The 24,831-nt window shown below is 37.9% G+C and overlaps 1 protein-coding gene across 2 annotated transcripts in view; it reads left to right on the forward strand.

Annotated features, from left to right (window-relative positions):
- Window positions 1–24,831, forward strand: part of mor (SWI/SNF- related protein mor) — a 183,895-nt gene that overhangs the window by 57,530 nt on the left and 101,534 nt on the right. For both annotated transcript variants that reach the window (XM_067147474.2, XM_067147475.2), the window contains exons 5-6: window positions 3,550–3,749; window positions 20,729–20,827. In XM_067147474.2, the coding sequence (XP_067003575.2) occupies window positions 3,550–3,749; window positions 20,729–20,827 (299 nt within the window). The remainder of the gene's footprint in view (window positions 1–3,549; window positions 3,750–20,728; window positions 20,828–24,831) is intronic.

A 24,831-nucleotide genomic window follows, 5' to 3' on the forward strand; every position in this document is an offset into this window, starting at 1 on the left:
TAAGAAAAAAGAGCGATTTAAGGTAATCCCCCTGGTGAGCTGCTTCCACATTCTTGTTGTCAAAAACCTGCAGCAATTTCCAAATTTCAATTTTTTTTTCTTACTGTTTTCATTGATGTATCTGACTCAAATGCACATGTTTTTTGTGTTAGTGAATTCATCACATATAATTTTAAATTTCTGATTTTGTAATATTTCAATTAGTTCTCTTGAATTGCATTTGCTTACAGCATTTTTCACTACATTCATAGCTTTAGCCCTAGCCATCTGCATATTCTGCTTTAACAGCAGCCACTGTTCTCACATTGTGACGACAACCCTCGTGCGATCTTTTACACTGCCTGTCTCAGTAAATCACTGAATTTTGTGATAGACAAACCTCTTGCTGATTTTCAGGGTTTAGAAAATCTCAGTTGAATTTCCAGCCTTATACAGGGTAATTACAGTTACCCTGTTTTCATATTCACCCCACTCCAGGCTTAAGCGAAGTTCATGTAGAGGTTCCATTTTTAATTCAAGAAAAGTGTCATAAGTGTTACAATTGTGTTGACTTCTTGCCATTTTTGTGTAGGCTGTTGATGACATGGACAGATGTCGAAACCGGTCCCTTAATAAATGAAATATGTTGCTACATTGATTCGTGCAACAGTGTTATTGTATTGAAAAGGTGGAACATTTTTCTCTTTTTAGCATTGTACCTATCATCCTAGTCTAACATATTTACGTATATAATTAAATCATGAATCATCTCTCGAAATATAAAATAATCTACCTCATATTTTTAACTAAAGTAGTTCTTTATTAATCTTATTCATTTCCTCTTGACATGCATTTGATCTATCACGAAGCTTATATTCATACGACAAGTTTATTTAAGTGACTCCTCTAACTTTCAATTATGATATATCGATATATATGCGTTATATAATAAGGCTACACACTTGTTTCGTCTTCCGTTACGGGCATTACCATAATATGTCATCTGCTATCAGTATTACCCTACCATAACAGCTGTATTTGACACTGTGGAAACCATTTATTCTCAACTACGCATATGGGTTTGTCATGCATACCTGGTATTACGCTATTCCCTCGATGAATTTCTTTCAGTGTTCTTGTGTCACATATCTGATCCATATTTGAATATTACAACATATAGCATGATATTTACGTCTTACTACAACATATCTTCCTATTACCTTATTTCAGTCGCTTCATTTAAATCCATTCTCGACTCTATATCGTTTGCTCAATTCAGTTAAACCACCAACATAACCATTCTTTTTATACCATGACCTCATCATAAACTCATTTATTAAGACGTATAAAACTCCGTTGCAATTATATCAGCTTATTTGGATCATTTTTCTTCTCATAGAACAATACTTAACCTCTATCACTTCATGCTGGGCTGAGTGGCTCAGACGGTTAAGGCGCTGGCCTTCTGACACCAACTTGGCAGGTTCGATTCCGGTGGTATTTGAAGGTGCTCAAATATGTCAGCCTCGTGTCGGTAGATTTACCGGCACGTAGAGGAACTCCTGCGGGACTAAATTCTGGCACCTCGGTGTCTCCGAAAACCGTAAAAGAGTAGTTAGTGGGACGTAAAACAAATAACATTATTACTATCACTTCATAATTCCACTTGATGATGTATTCTGACAAGGAATAACTCGTAGCAATCATAATTCCTCTCTATTTCATCCCACAATGATGCTAACTTAGCATGAATGGCTTCACCAAACCCATTAATGAAATCTAAGGTACTCTAATACTCGTATCCAGCTGTGTGTAATGTACATTGCTTCTTGCAAGTAGTCGTATGCTAATTTGCTATCATAATCCAGTAGACAAATGTTTAGCCACTTCTTTTGAGATATCGATCTTGTCATAACTTAATATATTATCATTCAAATGTATCACTTCACTGAGTCACTTAACTTCTGAAGTATCTCACACTTATCATAAATTATATTAGATAATTACGTCTATCTTAATTAAGAACTAATATTAATTCATAAACTTAGCTCGTCATTCAGCAATCTTGTCATCCTTTGCAGATCTCCTCCGCGTCACATCATTGGTCCTCGACTGGCTGCGGTCCTTAGAACAGCTGGAATCTCTCCTTTTATCAGGTTTGGTCTTTTGGCCGGTCCATGTTCATTTCCAGGTCGGTCCACCTCGGAATTAGCAAGTCATCTGCTTCTTCATTCTTGAGATAATGATAAAATCCAAGAAATCCAATAAGTAATCATTCATTTTTAAGACCTTAGATTAATAATATTCTCTTCTCAATATCCATCTGTCTTTCTTATCAATTTGGACAGTTAAATATTTTATATTGGGTTCAGTATCTCCAATCTTATTTTTCTTAAAGGTAATCTGTAATTTTTAGGATATTTCTATTCTTGAAGGTTTAATTATCTCTCAATTCTTCTTCTCAGAATATGATTTCTGTATATTTTTCTTGTCTTAAAGCTCCATTGTGATGAACTTTCACGTGTCGTTTCACTTGGAATTGGTCCAACTGGTGAACGTATTTTAAATAAATTTTCGTATTTTACGCCGTATCTACACTCTTCACCGTCAAATAACAAGTATTAGGCTGTATTTTTCCTTTTACTTAAGGTAATATCTTTGTAATTTTGAATTTCGTGGCAATTACTCTCCTCTTTTGTCGCGGCAGAAATAATACACGTCTGATCTCTATCCGTTCAATTTTGTAAGTGTGAAAATTATAATAATATATGATACTTTACTTGTTTCTCGAAACAGTTCATTTGATACTGTTCTGTTTTCTCCGCACAGCCTTTTAAAATTGTACGTTCCAGCTTGGTCATGGCCTCCTATAAACTTCCAACTCAATATTCCTTTCCATACAATTCCGGCTTGTGTGGTCCATACCTCTACTTGACACCATTTTGAAACACATCAGAAAATGCAGCAGGCACACTATTTCTTCTCAGCCCCTGATGTACTTGTCTCTGCTTCTATGTGAATTTCTCATTTGTTTGTTCTTTCCGTTGTGCATATAAAAATTAATGTGACATTAAAAATTTGGTTATTGAACAGCCGTGGAGGTTTTGTTAAGTTTTGATTACCTTCATATTTTTTTTTGCTAAAAGGTAATAGTTTGTTGAGTGCATGTAGTTGGCCAGCATTGCTTATTCTATGAAGATTAGTGCCTCTTCATGCTAATGTAGCTGTTACTGACAAGTTATCTCTACTTCTTCCCAGCTTTGTCAGGAAAACAGACAGCAACAGTCATTGAGAAACCATCTTTAACAGATTTTGTCTTGATGTGGGAAAATAAAAATGATGATAAGGTGGGTTTTATTTCCATCCCCAGTTAAAATTTGTTTGTCAAGTGATTACCTTTACCATAGGATTAGGTTTAAGATGATTGTCATGATTTTAGCTGTGAAGAAAGTGTGAGGTGACTGAACACAAATTAGATTTAAGTGATTGTCTTTGACATCTAGAGGTTATGATCTAAGGAGACCCAATGATAATATGAAAACGTAACCTCTTTAATATGTTGTCTTTTAGAAAATGAAGATGAAGCTACTCATGTGATATATCCTTCTTGTGACCCTTTGGAGGAAGAGTATGCACGGCCAACAATGAAGCGTGACCGCATGGTGTTGCTTCACTGGTATTATTTCCCTGATAGTCATGACACATGGACAAATATGGAACTTCCTGTGGACCCTCCAGATTCTCCTCAACCTCATGTTGGGCCTTGGAGGGTAAGTTGTGGAATTGAGATCTAATTATTAGGGAATTCTTTGTCAGATACGTTCTTCAAACTTTGAAATATTGAGTATATAGATTGAATAATTTCTAATTCATCATCTGGACTTGAACATTTATTTTTACCAGTTTTCTATTTATCTGCATAACTTTCCTCTTCACAACACAATTTTTCCACCCTCAATTTTGAAATGAAAATTTGGGAAAAGTAATAATTTGCATAAGTTTTCCACCATGATTACATAAAACTTTTCCGTCATCAGTGTTTTTTTATTATTTGTTTTTGGGTGAAATGTGTGGTTGTTAACATCTGTTGTTTGTAGCCAGCAACTGAGAAGCACAAGCGGTAACACAGCAGTAACGGTACTGCTCGGCAGGCTATGTGTAGTATTGGTCTGTGCACACACCAGTGGAAGACATGCACTTCATCCATGACATATACCTGTCTCTTAAACTAAATAAAAAGTTTTTAGAGATAGATTATAAAAGTCATGAGTTATAGCGCACATTTTAAATTATCAGTGATCACATTCGCAGAAAGTAATGGAAATCGTGCTGCAGAATCATCACATGTATGCTACTGATCTAAGCAAGAACAACAATTGCAGCCTGGCAAGAAGATAGCTTTATCATTTCAAGGACCAAAATCAGTCCAGTTTCCAGAAATTGAACTGTTAACTTTGGAAGCACCTGTACTGTACGGTACCAGCTTGTACTACTACCAATTTTATCCTAATTACCATAAAGGGCACAATAATTATAGCAACATTGCACATCAAGCCAAAGATCTTTTAAGAATCATTCAGTACAGTTTGCGTGCCTGTGTTGTATGCTATATTTAATCGACAGTACTCTGAATTACATAAAATCACCTTCATGGTCCGTATCGCACTTCAATAGATTCACAATTAAGTATTTATTTATTTTCCACCTAGTCGATACAATATATCCCATTGTATCCCATACAATGTATCGACTAGGTGGAAAATAAATTAATACTTAATTGTGAATCGAGTGCTCTGAATTGGCGCAGTCTTTATATGAAGTGACAATGACTCCTTGTCTGAGGTAAGTAGCAGTATTGACTGAAATGAAGTGTACACAAACTTTTCAAGGAATGAAATGTGATCGTAATGGATGAAACGAATGTTAGAAATACCATTGAATATTATTAACTTCCCATTAACTTGATCTCGGAGGAGGAAGAATATGCCGGTACCATTCGGAACTGCACATCCTGCACAGTAGCATTGCATACTGTTCTGTTAGTGCATTGGCACTGCCGGTGGCTACAATTAGCCTACGCATTGGCCTCCACGGTATGCACTACTAGCCATGCATCTTGGTAGGTGTGCTAGGTACCAACTGATGAGCCCAGCCTAACACACGGGGCGAAACGCTGACAACCAGGAGTGAGTTAGCTGGAGAATTTATAATTTCCAATAATGGACCATTTATATTGGTATTATTTAAAGTTTAATAATTAGTTCAGAGAAAGGTTAAGCAATACAGTACATACCCGTGTTAGTTGTGGGCTAACATTAACAAATTTAAAGAAAACTCAAATTTACATTTGTAAGACTGAGTGAGTTGACTACTCAGTTTGAGGCATGTAGCTGTTGACTTACATTTAGGAGATAGTGGCTTCGAACCCCACTGTTGGTAGTCCTGGGGATGATTTTCCATTGGTTTCCCATTTTCACACCAGGCAAATGCTGAGCCTGTACCTTAATTAAGGCCACAGTTACTTTCTTCCCAATCCTAGTAGTCCTATCCCTTCCCCTCATGTGCCTCTCTGAGCTGCTGCAGCATGAAACAAATAGCGAAATGAAATAGAGGAATTATCTAGTGTCTTTTATTTTAAAATAGAGCCTTGTTTCTGAGTGGTTATGTCTGAGATGCAGTGTCAGTCGGCATATCTTCCGCTTCTTGCTGAACATTATGCAGGTGCCATCAGTGATATCTTAAGCTCAGGGGTTTTACCCAAAGAGTTCAAGAAATCTAAAATTATTGGACTCTTGAAACATGGGAAACCTCAAGACCTATCGAAAGGTTACAGACCTATAACACATTTAAGCTACTGCTACAAACTTTTTGAAAGGTTGATTTACAATAGGATAAGTCCTACCATCGTGCAGCATATTCCTGTGGAGCAGAAAAGCAATGATGCACCATCATGCTTGCAATTACCGTAGTGTCAGATGTACCTGAGCTGTCGCTCATTTATGGTTGTTAGAAGTTCTTTTTTCTTATTTAACAGGTTGAGGACTTCCTCATTGATCATCTTTTCTACCCAGGATATTCAAAGTATTCTTCTGAACCAGTACATTTCAAAAGTTTCAACATGCCTCTCCAGTAAATGGTTGAGCGTCCAGACTTCTATACCATACAGAAGGGCAGGGAAAACATAGCAACACAACATCCAAACTTGGAATTGAAAGTTAAGATCTCTTCTGGTGAATAGGGCCCTCATGCTGTTGAACAAATTTTTGACTTGTCTGATCCTGTACAAGATTTCAGTCTTGGGGTCGCATTGCTCATACACTATAGTCACAAGATACTGTATTTGAAGGATGACACTTGCTGAACAATTGTGCTGAGGTAAACCACTTAAGGAAAATGAGCGACAGAATAAATGTCAATCACAAGGGAACTAACCCTTGTAATTTATATTCAGGTAGATGCCAAAATAGAAGATACACAGTATGACTAGTATAGCTTACAAAATTTGAACATGTTTAATAGATATGCCAAATACATCAAGCCAGACCCACATTTCCACAATGTTTGAGAACCTGTGATGCTATGTACTTTAAATGATCAGTACCTACTAGAATAAGTAGTAGGTAAGGGTTATTCTGCCCGAAGACAGGTCCGAACCTCTGCAGAGGTGTTCCTGAGCCGGAGTTTACGTGCGGTACGGTGGTACTAGAATAAAAATCTGAGATAAAAAAAAAGGAGTAAGTTAGCAATTGACCAGAGAATTAACCCCAGACACTGAACTACTATAATAATAATAATGAAAATCCACAGCCTGTTTCCAGTCATTCGACCGGGTCAGGAATGGAATGAATGAAGCCCCCATCTAGCGGCGAGGATAGGAATTGTGCCGGCTGCTGAAGCCTGTTGCACTCCTCTGGGGCAATGATTAATGAATGACAGATAAAATGAAATGATATTGGAGAGTGTTGCTGGAATAAATTATGACTGGAAAAACCGGAGTACCCGGAGAAAAACCTGTCCCGCCTGTGCTTTGTCCAGCACAAATCTCACATGGAGTGACCGGGATTTGAACCATGGAACCCAGCGGTGAGAGGCCGGTGCGCTGCCGCCTGAGCCACAGAGCTACATAATAATAATAATAATAATAATAATAATAATAATAATAATAATAATAATAAAAAATTACCTACCGGGCGAGTTGGCCGTGTGGTTAGGGGCGCGCAGCTGAGAGCTTGCATCTGGGAGATAGTGGGTTCGAATCCCACTGTCTGCAGCCCTGAAGATGGTTTTCCGTGGTTTCCTATTTTCACACCTGGCAAATGTTGGAGCTGTACCTTAAATAAGGCCACGGCTGCTTCCTTCAAACTCCTAGGCCTTTCCTATCCCTTCATCGCCATAAGACCCATCTGTGTCAGTGCGACGTAAAGCCACTAGAAAAAAAAAAAAAAAAAAAAAACATGACTAGGTAAAAGTGGACAGTAAGAGAGTCCTACCAAATCAGAATAAATGTCACAAAGTAGATGCAAGCGAAAGCTCAATAACAAATAAGCAAAAACCAAAGAAATAACTGGTGGAGTTAGAATCATAAGGCCAGTATTTCATCTCAAAATTTACTTGCACATTCACATAAAATAATGTTCATATTAGGACATAATTGAAATTCCAAAACCAGTTTCATAGAACATTTCACCTAGTTATTTGAATAAACACTCCAAATTAAAAGCCAAGATTTTCTAAAATTTGACTCGGGTTTCATCTGCAAGAAAAAAGGAATGGGGAAATCTCCATATTTACATCCATGCAGGGTCTGCCTGCTTCTGGGACGATTTCACTAGTGTTTCATACAAGTACATAGTTAAATGGTGCAATCTTGCGGTGCAACCATGAATTGACTCACACAGTGTTTGCTAAGGAATGTCCAGCACACATTGCCCACATAAATCGACCCAAAACACTATTGAGAGTTCATAATTATTGTTTAACTTAGGGCCGGTTGCATAAAAATCGCTAACTGTAGTTCAGTTTTGATCGAAGATCGGAAATGAACTTCGTTCTTTTCTCTGTGTGAGTTGTATAACACTAATCTGAGATCACTGAACCAAGTTCAGTTTTGATCTAAGGTCGACGAAACAGAGTTGACAACATCGCTAAACAAGAGAGATAATTGCGATTGTATCGAATCGAGTTGTATCGAACATGCGATTTAGATAGAAACGATCGACAATTCTCGACGCCATTCGACATTCAATTGTCTGCGATACGTAAACAACGCCGCAAAATGGAGAAGAAAGATGAGTAACAAGATGACGCGTACTGCAAATTTTAAGAAAGGGGAAAAAGATATGTCCTTACTTCACCCTCCTCAACAGGCATCTTGATGAATTGAGGTTTTAGAGCTGCAATCTCTCTAGTGACTTTGTGTATAGTCCTACTTGCAGTTCCTTTATTTACATTTAATACATCTCCAATTACTATTTCGAAGCTTCCAGTTGCGTAAAATCTTTAGTGTGAGAAGGATCATGAATATTGGATTCAGTGCATGATTTCGTTTAGTTTGTGTCCTTAATTGTAGATGTAATCTTTGTTCTAGTTCTTCAACTACACGTTTTCCTAATCGAAACCGTATTTTAAATTGTCGATCATTTAGTTCTAACAAGGGATTCCTTCTATGTTGAAACACGCGAGGAGCTTTTTGGAGTTCAAACTCTCCATTCTCGGATGAAACGTCAGAGTAATCTGAAATCTGAAAATAGCATAACCTATAGGCCCTAAGCATAAAACAGTGGAGAACAAACAACTTGTTAATAGTAGGATTATTGTTTAAATAATTACAATTAGCATTACTTATCATTTTACTTTAATCAACAGTAGGCCTATTTATTATTTTTCTTTGTTATTATGTTATAGACAGCTAAACAGATTTATTTCTCACAAAAATAATAATTATATTCCTTCTGCTGAACTTAGTTCAACCAGGTTAATCTGAGAAAATTCACCAGTCAGATTTGATCTTCCATCAAGAAGACATGATCTTGGATTAATGTTTATACAACCAAAATTCTAAGTTCAGCTCGACTGGAGATCAGTTTCGGGTGGTTGAACTCAGATTAACTTTTATGCAACCGGCCCTTAATGGATTAGGCCCCTACCTTACCACATTGTCCACAATACAATAGCATTACTTAGTAGCCCAGAATATATTGACCAAAGAAAGCAGTCGCATGGTGAAAGCAACATCTAAATAGACTGCATCACCATGGTAGACTGGTAGTACTTAAGTTCATGTTCGCCGTAAAGTAAGGGAAGATAAAGCTTTCACACTCATGATGAGAGCCTATATTGGCAATGGAAATTATGACGTCCCTGCTCCTCCTCACTAGAACAGCACTAGACAACTTAATGACTTAGAATCACCGGGCCTGAGGTTGTGTGTGGTCAGGCGAAGGAGGAGTCTGATATGTCATTACCAATCACCACATGACAAATCATCACAAAAGTTCCAGATCACCAAAAAAGGAGATATCAGTAGTAATTAGGTGATAGTCCTAGAAAACGGAAGACTGGCAGTATGGGAATAGATGGATTAGTTCATGTTAGATGCAGTATTCGTAGTATGATGTGAAACAGATCCATGGACGATAGGAAATGTTTTTCTGGAGCAGTCAAATGGTGGTGCCGATGTAGGTTTGCTGTGCTGATGGCGAGATGTTGCTGAATATCGGGTAGAATGATTGTTACACTAAAAACTTTTTGACCAAAGGATTGGGAAAGGGGTTCAACTTTCCCAATCTTCAGTGGCTTAAACAGTCTTGAATAACGATTTTGTCCTATTATGGAAGTTTCTGCTGACTTTTTTACAGTCTCATTCCGCACTTTCACTTTTTGGGCCAACGTTTGCGTCTGGTTTACAAAGAATATCAGTACTAAATCCCTTTTTGGCTCACAATTTCATCCAGGGAATAGCGTCTGCTTTACAGGAACGTAGTTAAATTGTAGTAAACTCAAAAGAAGAAAATTATTGTGGATGGATGTTAATCCAAACTGAGCGAATATATGATTCCGAAATGTCGCTTCTAGGAACCCTGTTTGAGCGATCCTGTCAACACATACACATAACCTCTTTCTCACAGCCACTCACTCATCTCCAATGTTCTTTGAAGTGTTACCGTTAAGGATTCTTAGATTTTAAGGTTCTCTGGGAAGATGAGTTTTTATAAAGAGCATTGGAAGGTATGAATGCATTGAGTGCATCAGAAACATTGTTCAAGTCACTTATAAATCCCTCAGCGCCCTTACTGCCTGCAAATCCTGAGAGTTCATTTCTCGATAAAATTTTAGTCCTCCGGTGTCACTATCACCGAACAGTTGGAATATGATCCTGGTATTCATTTTTTGAAAGGAGGAGGGATCTTAATGAGCTGTTGTCGGCTTGGGGGAAGCTCTAAGTCTTGCATACCCAAAGAGATCTTTCTGAAACAGTCCCCTGTAAAAGTCAAAATTAACACTTCTGTATCTATAATGGAAAATGTTTCTTGTACATAAAGTAAGGTAAGGGTGTATTCTGCCCGAAGGCAGGTCCAAACATCCGCAGAGCTCTCATGGGATCCGGTGTTTCAACATGGCTATGGCCATTGGGTCTTATACATATATATGCACAAAATCTGAAATAGTCCAGATATTCCATTTTACATCTGGTGTATTCAGATTATAACACTGCTTGATTTACTTCCCACTAATTCCTAAAGATTTTCAGGCTTTTTTATTGGACTGACTTCCATTACACATGAAACCTACCACTGTCGCTTGCATTAATGGCAGTAAGTTCTGCAAATGAAGTACAAACATAAAAACTAATGCATGATTTGCCATCTGATTTCTTTGACAATCTGGCATGAATTTACTTAAATACGACCAAGCCATCTGCTTTCAGGCAAGTTGCTTTATGTCGCACCGACACAGATAGGTCTTATGGCGACGATGGGGCAGGAAAGGGCTAGGAGAGGGGAGTGGCTGTGCCCTTAATTAAGGTACAACCCCTGCATTTGCCTGATGTGATGATGGGAAGCCGTGGAAAACCATCTTCAGGGCTGCTGACAGTGGGGTTCGAACCCACTATCTTCCGAATAGTGGATACTGGCCACACTTAAGTGACTGCAGCTATCAAGCTCGGGACATCTACTTTCAGTGAAGAATCATAAAATTGAATCTCTTCTCTTAGCTTAACCTCACCAAATATAACTACCTTGTACCACTTATTCTCGTCTATTTCATCCTCAAAATAATCTGAAATAGCACTTATGCAGCAGGGATTTACACCATAGGCACATTTGAGTCTTTTACAGTTTCCTCAAATGGCTTTGTGAGGGAAGAGGTAACAGATTTTGCTGCAAACTATTCTAAGTAATAAACTCTCTCAAAGAAAGTAACTACTGTACCTCATACCATTGAGAGATTTTACTTGGCATTTCTTTAACATAGCATCTATAATAATTTTCTACTTATTATTATTTTTTTGCTAGGGGCTTTACGTCGCACCGACACAGATAGGTCTTATGGCGACGATGGGATAGGAAAGGCCTAGGAGTTGGAAGGAAGCGGCCGTGGCCTTAATTAAGGTACAGCTCCAGCATTTGCCTGGTGTGAAAATGGGAAACCACGGAAAACCATTTTCAGGGCTGCCGGTAGTGGGATTCGAACCTACTATCTCCCGGATGCAAGCTCACAGCCGCGCGCCTCTACGCGCACGGCCAACTCGCCCAGTCTACTTATTACTAAGACTTATTATGTTTAAATTAAAATTTCATGTTCTTAATCTGTCTCTGTAGGAAATTAATCTTAGCTTTGCTGAGGGCAGACTACATTTAGCTCACATTAAATTACGAGTTGCATTCTTTACTCGCTGTTTATAAACTTAACCATAATAGGTATTTTATTTGATCCTGTATTGACTTGTCTAAATCTATTCTATTTAAAATAGTTTGTTGGGTCCACCTTGTCAATACACTGTTAATGATTGAAAATTATTTATTCTATCGTACATGTTTCAGGAACAGTTACATTCCCTTCATCAGTGAAGTCAAAGCAAGTCAAATCTTTAAATAGATTCTTTACTCGCTTTCTTCTTCATAGTGAAGTGGTGCAACCATGAAGCGATTTACACCGTGTTTGGTAAGGAATGTCCAGCACACATCACCCGTGTAAATCAACCCAATACACAATGAACAGTTCATGATTATTGTTTAACTTAATGGATTGGTCCCCCAGCGTACCACAATGTCCACAATAAGATAGCATTACTTAGTAGCCCAGAATATATTGACCAAAGAAAGCAGTCACATGGCAAAAGCATCATCTAACTAGACTGCATCACCATGATAGACTGGTACTGCTGAAGTCTATGTTGGCCATAAACAAGGAAAGTTAAAGCTGCTGCTTCCACTTTTATGGCCACATACGATCACTTTAGTCATTCCATTATCCAGGTCTCTTTGAAGGGACTGATTGGGCTTGCGGTCTTCCCAGTACTTCATCATATGTGCCGTCTTCGTGCCCTTTCCTGTGTTGAAAATATTCATGTTGTGAGTATGAAGCGGATGTTTGTGTCCTGGATTTTATTTTGTTTAATTTCATCTCATCTGTGATGTTTTCTGGTATGAGGCCAATTTCCTTCAAATCTCTCTTATTTCTTTGATCCATCTGCATGCTGTTGTGGTATTTTTTGAGTCAGTACTGTCCCAATTGTTTCAGAATTCTTGTGTCCTGCATTCTCATGTCTAAAGAATCCCAGTCTCCTCTTAAGCCTATTATCAGTAATGGGTTCCAACACTTGGTACACGATTTTTGTTGGGCACTGTCTGCCACTTCAGTCTTTCTTTTACTTTCAGGCGGAAGAGTGTTTCTGCTGCATATGTGCCTTTTGGTTTTATAACTGTGTTGTAATGTTTTAATTTTATGTTTATGGATAGGCTTTTTTTTAGATGTCCCAGGTTAATTTTTATGCCTTTGTTCTTATTCAGATTGAGGTTTTGCGTTTAGGTTGTTTGTTATTACTTCTCCGAGCTTTTTGATTTGAGTAACAATTTTGACTTTATTACCATTTATGCTTACCTAGGAGTTCTGTAAATACTAATCATTTGTAAAAATTACGATTCTACAATTAAAAACTTCTGTACGTTAAAGTAATATAAGCAGTCTCAAGAAGTACGAAGTTAAATTTTAAATTTTAATTTTAACAACAGTAGGTCTGATTTGAATGTTCATTCGTCACACAAAACACGCATCACGCACAGACAGACACTACTGTAGATAAATAATGAAAAACGGTCGACTGGATTTTGGGCTTCTTTTGCTTGTCCTTTAGGCCCTTGAATGAAGTGCACGATGTACCTTCTCACTGTTCTGGCTGCTAGAGAACGGGATACTGTGGTCCACTGGTGGCCATTCTTGCCCCTGAAATAAGATTTTGAAGGTATGATTACGGAATAATGACTTGGACTTGCGGATTATTTTCACGTGAATTTGTTGTTGGCATTGGAATAGTCTTCACGTTATCTGCACCATCCGGGGATATACTAGATGACAGAGCAATACATCTCTTCCTGACAGCCGGTTTATTGTCACTGGAGGTTTCACAACTAGAATCAGGCGGAATGTATTCATTGTCCGAACCACTATGTTGAAACTCATGACTGACAGCTAGCCACAGATATTCTTGTAGTGGCAGACCTCAAGCTCTCTACACGTTTATATTCAGAAGACTACTGTAAACCACGAGACAGGCCTGCATTACGCATTCCATCTCAATTAAGTTAAAGCCCGTTTGTTGAAAAAGTTTCAGAATCTACTTCGTCTCTGGAGCTACTGCTATTCTGTCCCGTGTCACTGTCTTCGGTCATGTTTGATAACATTGCCTCTATTTCTGACGAAGTGATAGAATTCTTTGCCAAATTTTCTTGGGAAGAACTTGGAGTTGATTTAGCACTGTTTTCAAGAAAAGTTTATTCTGTTTATGACACTACACAGAGAAGCAAAGGAAACCTCATTTCAAATGTAAACAACAAAAACTTACTGTAATACTAATGTGTCGTAAATGTTATGACTATGCTGATAAAATACTATGTTCAGAACAACTGGGATCATGGAAAAACACGTTCAACAATGCAGTTTGCTTCCAACTGAAGGTAGCAAGGTGTTCACTGCACAGGGACTTCCAGTTTTGGTGCAGCAGGCTATGTTGCCAAACTGCCGCATAAAAATGATGATGTATGAGTATTCTAGGGTTAATGATGTAGGCTTTATGGGGATGATTTCTGTCTTTTTGAATGATATTTTGAGGCCAGTTTTAGTTGAAGTTCTGATATGTGTTTTAGCTTCGTCTAAGTCATTGCTAATGATGTTAAATCGTCGGCGAAACCGAGGCACTTTGTTGAGATTTTGCTGCTTATTTTTACTTTTGGGAGGGCATTTCTTAAACCATTTCGAGAGTGCACTTAACAGTAGTGGTGATGGTCCATCTGCCTGATCTAGTCCTGTTTTAATCTCGAATGTTTCCGATAATATTTATTAATTTGGGGTGTAGTCCAAGGTGTCTCAGAATTTTTAGGAGAGATTCTCTGCGGATGCAATGCTTCTATATTATACACCAACAGAAAGCTGAAAGACTCTTCACATACACATATCCTACATTGTTCCATCTATATGATGGGTCGGCGAATGGAGCCCCTCCATCAACTTCTGTCTTTGTACTTTTCTCCTTCTTCATTGCTGTCCCAGTCCCCTCCTTATTGCTGAATGTCATTTTTCACCATGTCTGTATATCGGATTCTAGGCCACCCTCTTGGTCTTGAATATTTTAACTGGAGATCATACATTTCTCTGGGTATGTGATCAGGATCCATCCTTCGCATAACATTTGAGTCTACGCAGAGTTATGTTATCCTGCATTCTGTCAACCTGAGCCATGTCCCTGATGTTCTCATTAAGAATTTTATCTCGCCTCGTTTTGCCATCCATCGCTAGGATGAATCTCATTTCAGCTGCCTGAATCCTTGCTTCATCCTTTTCCTCATAGTCCATGTCTCACTCCCATATGTCAAAATTGGCATGTAATAAGTCAGATAAATTGCTTGCTTGCATTTCAATGGTACGTTAGGGTTCCATATTAGGTCACGGACAACTCTATAGAATGTTCTTCCAGCTTGAATCCTACTGGTAAGTTCCTCTTCAGTGGAACCTGTTGCTGATATTATGCTTCCTAGATATTTGAATTTGTTGGACATTTTGAGTTGTTTACCCTCTACAGTATTTCAATGTAACCTTCAGGTTGACCATTTCTCTGCATAACCAACACTTCTCTTTTTTCTGGACTGAATCTTAGGCTGTACCTTTTAACTGTCACTGTCCATGTGTTAATCTGATCCTGAAGTTCCTCATTGGAATCTCCCCATATACAGATGTCATCAGCAAATAGCATGACTTTCATTTTGTTGTTACCAATGTTTTAGCATACTTGTTGTTGAATCTCATTCATCACAGTAATGAAAAGAAGAGGTGAAAGAACTCCAGCTTGTCTTAGGCCCGTAGTTATTCTGAAGTATTGTGTCATTACTTATGGTATTTTGGTGCGACTACTGATGTCTTCATATAAATTCTCAATTCGTTTTATTATATCATTATTGATTCCATTGTTTTTCAGCACTTCCCAGACTTTGTCGCTGCTTATAGCATCAAAGGCCTTTTTGATATCCAGGAAGGCCAGCCAAAGGTCCTTATGATGTTCATAATACTTCTCCATTAGCTGACGCAGTCCAAATATTAGATCAGCTGTTGATCTGCCTTTCCGGAATCTGTATTGTTCCTCTGATAACTTTAATTCTATCAATGGTCTTATTTATCTTTCTAAAATCCTTTCATATAGCTTTCCCACTTGGGAATTTAATGTAATTCCTCTGTAATTAGAACATTTCTTCCTGTCACCTTTCTTAAAGATTGGAGTGATGATACTTTTTTTTTTTTTTTCCAATCTGCTGGTATCTGCCCATCCTTCCATATCTTGTGAAAAAGTCTATATATCCACTGCTTTCCTGCATCACCTGTAGACCTGATCATTTCACAACACACTTCATTAATGCCTGGAGATTTTGCTGTTTTGAGGTACTTCCATGCGTATTCTGTATCATTCCATGTCAGATCTCTTACAGTGTCTTCCATCCTTCCATCATTAACTAATCTATCTAATAGAATGTTTGTGATATTCACATTTAACAGCTTATCAAAATAATTCTTCCATTCTTCTTTAATCTCTCTCTGTTATGAGATACCCACTATCACTAGTCAGATAATTAGTCTGTTCTTTGCCCCTCCTCCTATTCTTAATCATTCCATACAACATTTTTCTGTTGCCATCTACATCTGCATTTAGTTTATCACTCCATTCATTCAACCATTTTTCTCTTTCTGCTCTGACAACCTGCTTAGATTCTTTTTTCTCCAACTTATAGAGTTCTTTGTCCTTATCTGTTCGACTTTTGAAATATTTTCTGTAGGCATTGTTCTTTTTAAGGTCTTGTCTCTTGTTTTATCATTCCACCATGGTGTCTCTTTCCATTTCCTTTTGCCATTTGTTCTTCCACATGTCTCCTCTGTTCTTGGCCAAGCATTCCTTGAAATTTTTCCATTCTTCGTGAACTGTTCCAGTGTGTTTTTGGTATTTGCTGCTGGATTTTTTCTTGATATTCTGTGGCCTTCTCTTTATCCTTCAATTTCCATACCTTTAATTTCTTGTCCTGGATGGTTCTTTATTTCTTCAACTTTTTAAACCTGAGACAACTAACAAGGAGCCTATGATCATTGTCAAGAGACACACTTGGGATCACTTGCACATCCAGCAACATTTCTTGTATATGTTTATCTATCATAATATAATCAGTGATGGACTCCTGTTGCCCATTCTATCCATATCTGGTGATTTTGTGACTTTTCTGTTTGTAATACCAGGTATTACCAATAACTACGTTATTTCTCAGACAGAAATCTAGAAATAACAAAAATCTACATACATACATACATTATCATTATAGACTGTTATGCCTTTCAGCGTTCAGTCTGCAAGCCTCTGAGAATTTACTAAACGTCGCCACAATCCTCGATTTGCAACTAGCGTTGTGGCCTCATTTAGTTCTATACCTCTTATCTTTAAATCGTTAGAAACCGAGTCTAACCATCGTCGTCTTGGTCTCCCTCTACTTCTCTTACCCTCCATAACAGAGTCCATTATTCTCCTAGGTAACCTATCCTCCTCCATTCGTCTCACATGACCCCACCACCGAAGCCGGTTTATGCGTACAGCTTCATCCATCGAGTTCATTCCTAAATTAGCCTTTATCTCCTCATTTTGAGTACCCTCCTGTCATTGTTCCCATCTGTTTGTACCAGCAATCATTCTTGCAACTTTCATGTCTCTAACTTCTAACTTATGAATAAGATATCCTGAGTCCACCCAGCTTTCGTTCCCGTAAAGCAAAGTTGGTCTGAAAACAGACTGATGTAAAGATAGTTTCGTCTGGGAGCTGACTTCCTTCTTACAGAATACTGCTGATCGCAACTGCGAGCTCACTGCATTAGCTTTACTACACCTTGATTCAATCTCACTTACTATATTACCATCCTGGGAGAACACACAACCTAAATACTTGAAATTATCGACCTGTTCTAGCTTTGTATCACCAATCTGACATTCAATTCTGTTGAATTTCTTACCTACTGACATCAATTTAGTCTTCGAGAGGCTAATTTTCATACCATACTCATTGCACCTCCTTTCAAGTTCCAAGATATTAGACTGCAGGCTTTCGGCACAGTCTGCCATTAAGACCAAGTCGTCAGCATAGGCCAAACTGCTTACTACATTTCCACCTAACTGAATCCCTCCCTGCCATTTTATACCTTTCAGCAGATGATCCATGTAAACTATGAACAACATAGGTGAAAGATTACAGCCTTGTCTAACTCCTGTAAGTACCCTGAACCAAGAACTCATTCTACCATCAATTCTCACTGAAGCCCAATTGTCAACATAAATGCCTTTGATTGATTTTTATAATCTACCTTTAATTCCATAGTCCCCCAGTATGGCGAACATCTTTTCCCTCGGTACCCTGTCATATGCTTTCTCTAGATCTACGAAACATAAACACAACTTCCTATTCCTCTCGAAGCATTTTTCAATTACCTGGCGCATACTGAAAATCTGATCCTGACAGCCTCTCTGTGGTCTGAAACCACACTGGTTTTCATCCAACTTCGTCTCAACGACTGATCGCACCCTCCCTTCCAAGATGCCAGTGAATACTTTGCCTGGTATACTAATCAATGAGATACCTCGATAGTTGTTGCAATCCTTCCTGTTTCCTTGCTTGTAGATAGGTGCAATTACTGCTTTTGTCCAATCTGAAGGTACCTTACCAACATTCCGTGCTAATTTTACTAGTCTATGAAGCCATTTCATCCCTGCCTTCCCACTATACTTCACCATTTCAGGTCTAATTTCATCTATTCCTGCTGCCTTATGACAATGGAGTTTATTTACTATCCTTTCCACTTCCTCAAGCATAATTTCACCAACATTATTTTCCTCCTCCCCATGAGCTTGGCTGTTTGTAACACCACCATGATGATTTCCTTTTACATTGAGAAGATGTTCAAAATATTCCCTCCACCTCTCCAGTGATTCCCTGGGGTCTATTATGAGTTCACCTGAATTACTCAAAACACTGTTCATTTCCTTTTTCCCACCATTCCTAAGATTTTTTATTACTGTCCAGAAAGGTTTCCCTGCTGCTTGACCTAGCCTTTCCAGGTTATTACCAAAATCTTCCCATGACTTCTTTTTGGATTCAACAACTATTTGTTTTGCTCTGTTTCTTTCATCTACGTACCAATCCCTGTCTGCATCGGCCCTTGTTTGGAGCCATTTCTGATAAGCCTTCTTTTTACGTTTACAGGCTGCTCTCACTTCATCATTCCACCAAGATGTTCGCCTTTTCCTATCTTTACACACAGTTGTTCCTAGGCATTCCCTTGCTGTTTCTACTACAGCATCCCTGTATGCCACCCATTCACTTTCTATATCCTGAGCCTGCTTACTGTCTACTGTTCGAAACTTCTCACTAATCATATCCGTGTACTTCTGTCTAATTTCCTCGTCCTGGAGATTTTCTACCCTTATTCGTTTGCAGACAGATTTCACTTTCTCTACCCTAGGCCTAGAGATACTTAGTTCACTACAGATCAGATAGTGGTCTGTATCATCGAAAAATCCGCGAAAAACTCTTACATTCCTAACAGATTTCCTGAATTCAAAGTCTGTTAAGATATAGTCTATTATGGATCTGGTACCCCTAGCCTCCCATGTGTAGCGGTGAATAGCCTTATGCTTGAAGAATGTATTCGTAACAGCTAAACCCATACTAGCACAGAAGTCCAGCAAACGCTTCCCATTCCCATTAGCTTCCATATCTTTCCCACATTTACCAATCACCCTTTCGTATCCTTCAGTTCTATTCCCAACTCTCGCATTGAAATCGCCCATTAGCACTATTCTATCCTTGCTGTTGACCCTGACCACGATGTCACTCAATGCTTCATAAAACTTGTCAACTTCATCCTCATCTGCACCCTCACATGGTGAATACACGGACACAGTTCTTGTCTTAATTCCTCCCACTGACAAATCTATCCACATCATTCGCTCATTTACGTGCCTAACAGAAACTATGTTGCGTGCAATGGTATTCCTGATAAAGAGCCCTACCCCAGACTCTGCCCTTCCCTTTCTAACACCCGTCAAGTACACCTTATAACCTCCTATCTCTTCCTCATTATCTCCCCTTACCCGAATATCACTTACTCCGAGCACATCAAGATGCATCCTCTTTGCTGACTCAGCCAGTTCTACCTTCTTTCTTCCATAAGCCCCATTAATGTTGATAGCTCCCCATCGAATTCCATTTCGTTCGCCAAGTTGTTTCCAAGGAGTCCCTCGCCTGTCAAATGGGAGTGGGACTCCATTACTCCCATAGGTCCGAGGCTTGCTTAAAGTGTTCTGAGCTCGGTAAATTCATGAAGCAGGATGCTGCCCTACTTGCACATAGTCCAAGTGAGGATCTCTCCTCTAACGGGTTATGGACCACCGGTGAATTGTATAGTCCTAGCCACCTGAGCACAAGGAGGGCCACGACTCAGAATATGTCCGAGATGCCCACTCCCATTCCATAGCAACTGGTATCCCGACTCTCAGGACCACTTACTAGGCCACTCAGCCGTTGCCCATGGTTCACGAACTAGGACGTGACTACAGTAACCCACAAACATGAAATAACAAAAATATTATCATCACATGGAATTATGATACAGTTATAAACTCTTTTGAATCCTTTTTGCACACAGAATGGAATTTTCAGGATATAATTTTTTTTTAAACTTCATTTTTGGAAGCTTGGTATTGTCTTATTCATGCAACACTACTGATAACAACCACTATCTTTCCCTTGTAAACAAGAGGTAGAAGCTTTACAAAGGTGAAAAACGTCAATACGGAATGATTCTAATATCTTGTAACAGGTAGAAGCACTAATGGAAATTTTCGGTGTCCTGAATACAGCTTGAGAGTTTCTAGCTTCAGTACTGAATTGTTATGTCCTCTGTAATATTGAATAGGAAAAAGAATTAATTACTTCTCTCTGTTTTATTTTAGGTGACGTCTATGTGGGTAACTGATCTTGATCAGTATAATGAATGGATGACTGAAGAGGATTATGAAGTGGATGAAAATGGTCGAAAGAAAGTTCATAAGGTAAGGAAAGAGTAATTTTCCTTAGTTTAAATTTGTTGTATTTTATTGTATTACAAACATGGGAAATGTGAATTCTCAAAAGTTACTTTTTTTTTTTTTTGTCAGGCAATGGAGGCAAAAATATTAAACAAATGGTTATGATAATTAAAAAAGCACCAATTATTCACATGTTAGAAGTACTGTTATTCATTCTGTTAAAGTGTTTTATGAACCTGTTCATCTTTCTTGCGTTTGGGGACATTTATGGATATCATTCACCTGTCCAGTACTTCCGAAGAGGGGAAAAAGAAACTGACAAAAGGAAAACAAGTAATGAATGTAGGTTTTCATGGCTCACAATATTAACGAAAATAAATAAATGAATACTGGATTAAAGCCACTGTATTTATTTAATGAAGCCGAACTTTCAGCCAAATTGCATTGGCCTTCATCAGGGCATGTTAAGTTCTGCTTCCGACAGTGAGCAAAGAAATTCAAAGAAAGGTGGAAGTCATGACCGTACTATCCTCGACCTACCCCACTAATTGGACTCAAGGATCGTGGATAGTACGAGTGAAGAGGCCTGAAGTGGGACTAATATGCAGCTGGATCAAGACCGCATTGGCACGCATTCCCAATGATTTAGTGTCCAAACGCTTTAAGAAATGTGGAATTTCAAATTCAGTAGACGGTAGTCCACCTCACCTGTGTCCAAGTCGGAGTATGGATAAATCCTGGTAGCGTCTCAGGGAAGAAATTCATCTCATCGTTATCATACTCATTTATCGTGGGTTCCGAAGAAGATTACAGGCAAGTCCTCTAAGTATCGCTTACTAGACGGATTCTGCCAGTGTACGTCTCTATTCAATGTGAAATAAACATTACCATCAGTGACTATATTACCTTATCGCTAGATATCTTATCCTATTTTCAAAAGTAATAATTAAAAAATAATTCTTACACTAGTTTATTAGCATGCTAATCTGAATAAAATGAAATTAAATTATAATCTGAAGAGAAAAGAAAAAAGATGCTTAACACATAATCAACTCCTTTTCATTTTTGTATGGTAATGGCATAACTGAAATGGGGTCTCTTCTTGTATGCTAATACATTCATTAAATACCGAAAGTCGTTTTACTGAATTAATTAACATCACACAACTTCCAAAATCATGATTCAACTCCTCTGTCGAAAAGTTTAAGCTTTGTAATGTGAACAACATGCCTTACTGAAAATATAATGCTCACAAATTGATTAATTTTAACGTAAATTCATAATTGATCTTCCTGTTGTCCCTATACAAGGTTTTCAACTTTATTATTTAATTATTGTGGGGAAAATTTTCATATCGTGTCTTCTTCTGAACATATTTTTGATTTATGTGAGCTGAGATATTCGATAAGTTTCCTTAATACGGCTAAAGATTGTTGCCATACCCTTAAAATACTGTTAAAAATGAAATACTTATTTTATCACTCTTATATTAACTCATTTGCAACACTAGCAATCATAAATAAGCCAAATATGCCTTTCATTAATCATTCCATATTCAACCGGAAAGATGTGTCAAATATTCATATATTATCCTACCATCAGTCATAATTTAATCTTATTTCATACACCACTGTGCCATTAATTCAAATTAACTCAATATATCAATCTACTGTTTGTTTGGGAAAGAATGATTCTAAACACAACGATAATACTTGACATAAATCCCTACATCTTCACCATTAAACATATGGAGTCTAATAACTACTCATATTCTGTCACAGTGTGTCACAAATTGACATTGAATGAGCTGATCTCTTGCTATTACATTCATCTCAACATGACCTAACCCTACGATAGCCATTCCAAATACGATCTTCTGTCAACATGTATCATACGACTTCGCAACGTCTTCTTTCACATAACCTCTCGATGAAATAAACATTAAATCTCACCATCTCAGTTAACACATAATTCAAATCCATCTCTTCTGAATTATCATTCTTCACATGTAACATCTCTTTCTTCCTTATAATATCACATTTGTTACGATACGACTTTCCTTCGACGATATTACTTTTGTAATATTCTCATAACCCGAGTAGGATCCATCTTTTCCTCTATTTTAAGTAGGTGCGGTCATGTTTGTCAATCTGATTTCCTCTTACAGCTCATCTATATTTTATGATATATGCATTCTTCCCAACATCTCCGGGTTCATAACTGAATAGCCTTTCTGTGTAGAATGGTATGTTAAATCGATATACACTCATTACGGACATCAACATAACCATGTCACTTCACATTTGAATATACAGTATGTGTTATTTAAAATAATTAGTATTTGCGGTTATACAACCAAGACCTGCCACTAACGTTTAGAATTTGGCACATATGATTCATCTATGCTAAATATTTCACCAACATAAATTATTTCTACGAAATGTCATAAATATCTTTACACAGGAAACTTATCTTATATCTCGTCTCTCCTCTGGGGACTGCTGCCTTCTGCTCGGATGTTATGTGTTCTCCATGCGGCTGAATTCCACCTCTCGAGTTGTCATCTCTGGTCTCAATGCATGCTGCTGCTTAGCCTCATCATGGCATGCCAGGTAATCTGCTCCCACAGTTTAAGCGGATCTCATGATGTCACAGTTGCTCATGAAAGTAGAAAATGACATTATACTGGCAGTATATATAATTGAGTTATTCATTTTTAGTCTCTCAGTATATCTATATTTAATTGTCTCTATGTGGAATTGCGTCTCTATAATTATGCAGATGTGTTTTCTTGTTGATAAATATATATATTTTTATTTGTCAGGCTAAGTACGGATTCCAGTTACTACTTTGGTTATTCTTCAGTGTACTAGGTTGCTTGTAGCACGGAATTTTGCCTTCTCGCCTCTTCTTACGGCGGCTCCAATGTCACCTTTTGTTAATATTTTAAATTTAAAGATCTCAGATCCTTTTCGTATCTTCACTGCTGTGCTGTTATCTAGCTCGAAATATTACTTTAACCTTCTTATTTAGATTGTTATTTTATTCCAGAACGACGATAGATTCCTTCTTCTTGCTTCTGCGATGACTTTTCTTGTACCATCTTTTTCTTGAAGTTAAAGAATGAATTAGTTTCAATTATTTTTTTAAAACAATACCTGTTCCGTCTTAAAGTTACTTTGCATGGTCTTATTAATTCTGCGCCTTCTAGACTTAGATTGATCTGAGTCTCAGTGACAATTTATATGTATTTGTACTGCCTGAACTTGCCGCTCGCCATTTTGTCTGCCCCTTTTCCTTTCATATGAGCGCCTCGAATGTAACATAATGGTACTGTAGTGAGGGCGACTTTGTGGAAAGATGTCAGCGACGAAGGTTCCTATGGTGAAACTTCAGATGACAACGGTGAATTGTGAATGATCTGAGTATTGGATTGATTTTATTTATGATTTTTGTGATAATTTTATTAATTGTAAGCTGTTAGAATTTATATTTGTGGTATATTTGAAGAAAATTAAGTAGGTATGTAAGTTATTTTTTATTTTATTCCATATTTTGCCGTCTCAAATTTAGGGTGCGAGTCTTATTCGGTGGCGGGTGGTATTCGGGATTATATGGTACTTATTTGATTATTGTTTGCATGAAAGAGCTACACAAAATGAATGAAGAGTTGCTATTGTAGCCCCTGTATATAAAGGAAAGGATGATAGATATAAAGCTGAAAATTACAGGCCAGTCAGTTTGACACGCATAGCATGTAAGTTTTGGGAAAGCATTCTTTCTGATTATATTAGACATGTTTGTAAAATTACCATAATATCTGGTTTGATAGAAGGCAGTTGGGGTTTAGGAAAGGTTATTCCACTGAAACTCACCTTGTAGGATTGCAGCAAGATATAGCAGATATCTTGGATTCAGGAGGTCAAATGGACTGTATAGCCATTGACCTATCTAAGGCATTTGATGGGGTAGATCATGGGAGAACACTGCCAAAAATGAGTGCAATTGGACTAGACAAAAGAGCGTCT

Source organism: Anabrus simplex, chromosome 5 (genome assembly GCF_040414725.1).
Source record: "Anabrus simplex isolate iqAnaSimp1 chromosome 5, ASM4041472v1, whole genome shotgun sequence".
Lineage (NCBI taxonomy): Eukaryota > Metazoa > Arthropoda > Insecta > Orthoptera > Tettigoniidae > Anabrus > Anabrus simplex.